We start from the raw sequence: 7822 nt of genomic DNA, 5'->3' as shown, positions 1-7822 counted from the left end.
TTTTTCCTCCAAAAGCTCAATGTAGTTTTCTGTTGCTTCAAAGTGTACAAATATAAACATAGCCTTACAACTTGCACCAAATAATTCATATTTTTGCAAATCCATAGTATTTTCAAAATAAAATAACTATTTCACCAAATGTACTAAAAATAACCAAGTGCATTTCACAAAAATCATTAAAATTTTGTCTATTAAACTGAAGTTGCCATTTTGTAATAACAGTGCAATACTGTATGCTAGCACAAGAGAGGTACAAAATGAATGAAAAATTTCCCTTAACGTTATTTAAAACTTTAATTCAACCTAATATAATTACTAATAAGTTACAGATTATTTTTTAAAAATAAACATAATTTTACATATGAAGTATAAAAAAAATCCAGACACAGAAAATCATAAATCATTTTTTTTCTAAAAGGAAACATGTTTTAGACAGAAGTAAACTTACAAGGAAAGACCCAGTACTAAGCCTACAGGAGTAAGGTGTCATAATGCATATTGAAATAAAGAAAGATAACTATATAAGAAGATGGTAGAGATGTGGAAAACATAAAATGCACGCTGCAAGAACAAATGGTTAGACTCGGGGATTTTACCTGAATCCAAGGCTGCCACTATTGGTTTTGAAAAAAGTTCTGGAATAATATGTAGTCTGACAGAAGTAGTCTAACAAGTCGAGGCAACCTTTAAGACTGTGTCAGCAAGAAAAGAATAAAGAAAGAACACACCTGCTCCATGGTACTCTCCCATGCTCCCTCGCTCCTCTGAGGTCACCTGTTGGCTCCATCTGCTTGTCTAGCAATGTCCGGGTTTCTCTGCCTTTGCATCTGTCAGGTTAATACACTGAAAAGTTTCATCACGGTTTCCACAATGCTCAAACCCCTGCAAATGTGCATTGCTTCCTGGTCCCTCAGCAGCACAGTCAGAGTTCACTCTTTCTCAACCTGCCTCTTGGCTCACTTGTATGAAGATTTCTGAAGCACATTAGACTGCTGTTCTTGATGGATGTGTGATGCTATTTTGCTAAAATGAACACGAAATTGCTGCATGCTCTCAAGTTACTCAACAGTGATCGAAACTAGTAGATTTAGTTTTGTTTTGTTTTTCTAGTTTGTCTAGACTACACAAGTAAGGGATTTCTATACCTCACTGTATTCTATTTTGTTATTCTATTTTGAAAGTTAAACAAATCAAAGCAAATAAAACATTTCATTTATAAAGATAATACTCTTATTTCATCTTCTATTCAACTTGGAAAAAAACAAGGGCCTTTGTAGACACTAGATAGATGAGGCTAGCTTTGTGGGAGCTTCTAAAATCTCCATGTGGGTGATAAAAAGCATTGGCTTAATGAAAGCTCACATTTGTGACTATCTAAAGTGGTGACAGCATCTCAACCATAAATCAGAGAAACCACACATCTCATTTAGAAATAATAAAATTTAATAGACAAGAAAACATTAGCATAGAGATTACATTACAGGATTATATTTTCCATTCAACAGCATGGAGAGTTGTGTTGTTGTTGTTGTCATACATTTAAAACTCTTTCAAAACCAAATCAACACACTGGTATTAAGAAAAATATTGCCACGGCACATACAGAGACATCTTCAGCACTGCAGATACCACACAAAGTAGCAAATCACAGAGTTGGTCAGGACAGAACCATCTAGAAACCTCTTCCTGCGGTCACTCGCCAGCTCACTCAGTGTTACAGCTCAGACAAAATGAAACCTTATAAATATATAAATCCAAACCACAAGACCTCTTAAATATTGTATTTACTCAAAGTACAAATGGAATTCTGGAAACCTCATCCACAACACTGCCTAAAACTAGGGTTTCTGGAATCATAATGTATTTAGCTCTAACTTGGGGTTGAAATTTCATTGGACCACATCCCACGTACACTTTCTCACTACATGTACCTTAGACATACATGTTCTCAAAGTCAGTAGTTATATAACTAGAACAAAACTCCTATTCTAGATAAGTATCCATTTTCCCTCAGTGGGGAGGTTAGAACTGGCCCCCTGCAACTGGGTCGCACAACAAATATTTCACCACAAACGAGTTAGCAAAATCTTGGAAAAGCCATCTGCTAAGCATTATGGGTACTGTATTGTTAAGTCATCAGTAATAAGTCTTAGAGACTATGAAGCACTCTTTCCTCTTTTTGCCTAGCAAACATTCTGTGAACATTCTATTCCCCCCACCTAAAACCTGCTAGGCAACTTATCACCATAAATATATACATTCAACATCACCCGCCCCACCCCCACCTCATGAAAAGGAGTCCATCCCCAAGCCACGAAGCTTATGCCTTTACAGAAAATAAATTAAGGACTCAAATCTATCCCCAAACCGACTGAACAGCAAGCAGCCGTGAGTGAGCTACACTTAACCACCTCCACTCCACCTCAAGCAGGGCATCAGCTTGGTGTGGTTTCACTGTGTCTTCACGTGGACTTCCATAGGACATAAACTTGAATCCTGGTACCGCTCAGCAGGACACTTGGGTTCTGGGTGCCTGGTGCCAGGGTAGCTGGTGGCCTGTGGTTGGGTTTTCCCAATTACAGGTTCCCCCAGAGCGGTGCAAGACTCAGCAAAGCCAGCCCTGCCCAAACTTCTAAAACAAGGGTGCGAAGAAACCTTCATAAGCTGATAGCAACTAATTTAAATGGAACTTTGTTCAGGATAAGGGGTGAGGCTGGCTGAGGACCGTGGTTAGAAATCCAACAAAACATTTTCATCAAACGAAGCATCTTCACGCTTTAAGGAGTTGTTCCAGTGAATATTTCCACATGCAAAAACTGCTCAGATCTTCCCAGAGAAGCCTGGGAGAAAAACACATTCAGAGGAAAAGGCCTGTGTGGAAGATAAATAGCCCTGCCCTGGCATGAAGTCTAACCCCGTGCAAACTTCTCAGCTATGCCTGTCTTCTGTGGCCATCCTGCTAAAACAGGAAACCTGCAGGAACGACCCAGGAAGATGAGATCGGGGGACCCTGGGTTGGGGAGGCTGGGACTGCACAGAAGCAGAAGGAATCTAAGAAGAGGCAGCAGACTTCAAAGAAGCGTTACCTCAAGACAGAAAGCACCTGAAGATGATGAGGGGCTACAGCGCCAGGACAGTGAGGGACGCGCCCATGTGTTTTAGAGTAGCTTTGCCTCTGACCATCATGGGATACACCTAACTTCAAGGAGGACTCCATGCATCCCCACCTAGGCACGAAGAACCGCCACAGTATAACACACCTTGCCTGGTACCTGTTTGAAAGCACTCCCTGGGCCTATCTATGCCTTTGTTCTGGGCTATCTCACAGCTATCGGAGCTCCAGGAAAACTATGCATACGTAGCTTTGCCTCTCGGCTAGCCCCTTGATAGAAGTGAACTTTTCTTTTTTATTTTTAATTTTCAGAATCCAGGAAAACCCATCAAGCCAAAAATCTGAATGGGAAACGGACCACAGACGTATGGCCAAGGGCTTTGTGGAGGCTGTAGACACTAATCGTAGAGAATACACAAGAAAGCAGAATCATACAGACATCATTTGAACGTAGCCATATGCGCCGAGTTTCCTATGTTGCATATTGATTAGGAAGGAAGTGCCATACAGTCCAGAAACTCATGACAAACGCATTGGCAAAAACCATACACCATCAGGATGACAAGGCTAGAGGGGACAAGGCTAACGAAGACCACCCCCAGGGTGACTTTCTTAGACACCAGTAAGTAGATCCCTAAGGGCAAGGAGCTGAAGTATAGCAAACCTAGCAACCACACTAACACCCGGATGGAGGTCTGAAAGAGCAAGGAGGTGCAGTTCCACACCGTCCAGTTGTGGGACACCGTGGTGACAGAGTCGAAACTGGCTGGCCTGTAGAATTCTACCACGGGCGTGGAGCTGAGAGACGGGGAGCTCTCTCTCTGCACCTCCATGATGGTGATAACCAAGCAATTGGAGGACGTGTGGGAAGGGCTGACAAGGGAAGCCAGCCTCTTGGGGGTGAGCAGCAGCTCGGTGGGGTTCTCGGGCAGGCATTTCTTCCCTTTGCCCCCACAGGTCAAGTTTACAAGGATGTTGTTGTCATCGGGCAGGCTGCTGACTTCGTCATCCGGCAGACACGTCTCAAACCTGCAGAAGGGACAGACGATGACACCCTGGGGAGAGTCCCCAAAGTCTATGATCTTGTAGAGGCATTTGGCGCAGACCCTGTGACAACACTCTAGAACCTTGGGCTTCCTCTGCTTCAGGTTGTACCGATTGTAACAGATCTTACACTCGAGCTCATCTGAGACCTGAGACTCCGCAGGCTCTTCCAGCGGCTGGCTGGCCATCTTGAGTTATGGATGCAATCTTTTGTAGGTGTGCCTGGCTAAGTGGTGACTTGGATTAAGGAATCCCTCTCAACATCATATCATCCGAGTCAGGCAAAGAGACTGGGAGGGCTGGAAAAGACGGGAGAGAATCCAGAAGTCTTTTGAACATTTTCAGCTCCTGCTTGGTGCTGTTTTTGACACTTATTTTAAAAGGGCAGCTGAAGGATCTGCAAAGAAAAATAAATAAATAAATAAATAAAAACACTGATTGTAATAGAGCAAACAGATCACTGAAAAGGTGTTCCTGAGAACTGCTTCGTGGTGGTTTCTGAGCTCCAAGGATCAGGAGCAGTGGACCTAACAGGTTAAATCCCTTCCTCTCTCACCTCTCTGGCCCTGGAACAGAAAGTTATCAATGCTTCAATCTACAAACATCAAAAGATGGAACTGAGTCCTAATATGTGTGAAGTGCATGGAGGTACACCTCAGTACCACGCGCTTTACAACTGTGTCTACTGTAGCTAGGACAGATTATCTCTTTGAAATTTGTACCAAATGTTTATCTCTTTAAAACATGGGACTCATTCACAGCACCATTATAAAAAAACAAAAAACAAAAACAAAAAACAAAAAACCACCTAAGAATCTTCCTACTATTGCTTACTTGTCTGTCTGACTGTCTGTCTGTCTGTCTGTCTGTCTGTCTGTGACTGTCTGTCTGTGACAGTCTTACTATATAGCCCAGGCTGGGCCCAAACTCACTACATAGCCCAAGCTGACATTGAATTCAGCAAGCCCATGACTCAGGCTCAACAGTGCGGAGATTGGGGGCCAAGCCCCACAATCCCTACCATGCCCAGCTTCCCAAGGAAAGTTTTAAGGATGAGCATTAAGGACATGTTCTCAGGAAGTGTTTTGCTGGAGATAAGAGTGTTGGTAAGCGAACAAGCATGGAAAATGCATATGATTATACACACACACACACACACACACACACACGCACACGCGCGCATCATAAACACAGGAAAAGTCATTCATAGGTGGATATCAGGAAATACTCACTATTCACCATCGTATCTAATGTGTCATAGAAATCCTCCATATATTCTCACTATTCACCATTGCACCTACTGTGTGTCATGGAAATTCTCGGGGTCTAGAGTAAGCAGAAGGCACAGTGCAACCTGCAGGCCTGATGTTAGCAACAGTGACATTACTGACCTATGGACAAAGGGCAGAAGGTTTATTCACATGCACAGTGAGTCATCTGGAGCGAGCATCAGTGAAAGAGAACAGCGGTGTGGAAAATCCCCAGATTAGTCTCATTAGCTTTAATATGTGATAATAGGGGAGTAGATCTGCCTTGAGTTGCACTGTGCTTGGAAAGTCTGGAAATGGATTTGAATTTCTGAGCACACCCCTCCGAGCAACATAGCAGAAGGCTGTCACAGCATTTCTGGGGCGAGACAGCAACTGCCTGCAATTCAAAACGCGCTGTGGATCACACCACTCTTTCGGGAAGGGGCAGTTTTAAAAATCAAGAGCACATACTGCCATTTTTCTTAGCTATGACTTTTCCTAATTCTCAAATGACTTCCTATTCTACAGGACTATACAGTGGGCATCAGTGGCAAGCAGTGTGCTTGTGGCAAGGCCAATCCATGGGCTCTGGTGACAAGCCAAAAATTACAGGTAGCCTTTTTCATCTCTGTTCAAAATTGGTCTCTAGGATTTTTTTCTGTCTAGTGTGGAGTTTGGGGATCAAATGTGTGTTTATCCTTTAAACGAACCAGGCGCTTTGAGGCTTCTGAACTAGTGTGAGCAAATAGTAAACTGTGCTCTTGAAAAGTTACATGGAGCTCGGCCGCCGTCCCATAGCCCACCTTTGCCATTCTCAGAGCTGGCTCTTGAAGCGCTTTCCCACCTGTAACATGGCAACAATCCAATTCAAATTTTTGGCTTCTTCTTGGGTCAAATTTGGACACATATCTGATTTAAAAGAAAAAGAAAAAGAAAAAGAAAAAGAAAAAGAAAAAGAAAAAGAAAAAGAAAAAGAAAAAGAAAAAGGCTAGTTCGTCTGGGTTTGCAAAGTCTTTGTCCAGTAGTTGAACAGATTGTCTTCACTGTCTTCCTGTCGCCCCTGCACCTTCAAACAGGTCCCCTCCTCATTTACACTCGCTTACATCGTCACTTTTTTTTTTTTTTTTTTTTTTTTTTTTTTTTTTTTTGAGACAGGGTTTCTCTGTATAGCCCTGGTTGTCCTAGAGCTCACTTTGTAGACCAGGCTGGCCTCGAACTCAGAAATTCGCCTGCTTCTGCCTCCCGAGTGCTGGGATTAAAGGCATGTGCCACCATGCCCAACCCCTGTAGTCACTTTTCTTATCAAGCACACAGACTTACACCGGCAGCATCGTGCTGGTCAGAGAACTAGCTACTCAGGGTCCCTCTCTTGTTGGTTTGTTTCCCTCACTGCAGCTTTTTGCCGCACTGCCTCCTCTAATTTACCTTAGTGTGGGTCACCATTCCTTTTTCTCATTTCATGCTAAAAACACTCTGTCGCATTTTAAGGCGCGATGAGGTGGCGACTTCCCACTGTCTACAGCTTTCACTCTCTAGAGCCTGTTGTGGGCTTTTAGACAGCATGACATTTGACCTTCCTACTGCTGGTGCTGTGTGCAGTCAGGGCTCCACTATGTAGCCCTGGAACTAACTTTGTAGACCGGGCTAGCCTCCAACTCACCAAGATCCGCCCATCACTGTCTCCCCAGAGCTGGAATGAAAGGTGTGCCCCACCATGCCTGGCTCATTTGACTTTTGATTTATCCTTTGATACGGAGATTATTTCAGATATTTCACTTATAAGTGGTAAAAACCTTTCATCAACTTCTTGTATTTATTTCTATTAATGGATTATGATCAGAGAAGAGAACTCCAAAGACTTCTTCCCCTTTGAATTTACTCTTCTGTGTAGCCAAGTGTGTGCTCAAATTCTCTAAGACTTCCAGAAACAAATGTTCTATATTCAAGAGACATCAGGCTTGGCATAGGTATTAAACATAACTTTCTATCTATTGCTTATCATCTTCACAGTGGATAGAAGATTTTAGAGGAGACAAGTAGACAGTATATTAAAGTGTCTGGCAGGATTATATTTTGTATCTCTAACAGCTTTGCTTTACAGATTCCATGGTATATTTCTTTATGTAAAAGAGTCACCTGCCTTCTTCCTAAACTCTTCCTCTTTACCCTTGAGAATATCATTCTTTAACCCATTGACTACTTTATTTCAAGCACCGCCTCATCTACCCTGCATTGCTCATTCTACTGACTCCATTTACCTGGGATCACTGTCTAGCCTGGTGTATTCAACTTTGATCAATTTATTTCAAGTATGTGAGAGCATGTGAACTGGCTAGTTTTGTGTCAACTTGACACAGCTGGAGTTATCACAGAGAAGGGAGCTTCAGTTGAGGAAATGCCTCCATGAGATCCAGCT

General features: G+C 42.7%; 1 protein-coding gene across 1 annotated transcript in view; it reads right to left on the bottom strand.

The window, feature by feature from the left end:
* Window positions 1-3399: 3399 nt before the first annotated feature.
* Rnf182 (ring finger protein 182) overlaps window positions 3400-7822 on the bottom strand; it is a 50884-nt gene continuing 46461 nt past the window's right edge. The window contains exon 2 of the mRNA XM_021215828.2: window positions 3400-4553. Within this exon, the coding sequence (XP_021071487.1) occupies window positions 3601-4344 (744 nt within the window). The 5' untranslated portion in view covers window positions 4345-4553 and the 3' untranslated portion in view covers window positions 3400-3600. The remainder of the gene's footprint in view (window positions 4554-7822) is intronic.

This window comes from Mus pahari, chromosome 16, assembly GCF_900095145.1.
Source record: "Mus pahari chromosome 16, PAHARI_EIJ_v1.1, whole genome shotgun sequence".
In the NCBI taxonomy this organism is placed as follows: Eukaryota; Metazoa; Chordata; class Mammalia; order Rodentia; family Muridae; genus Mus; species Mus pahari.
This window is presented reverse-complemented; position numbering and strand designations above follow the sequence as displayed.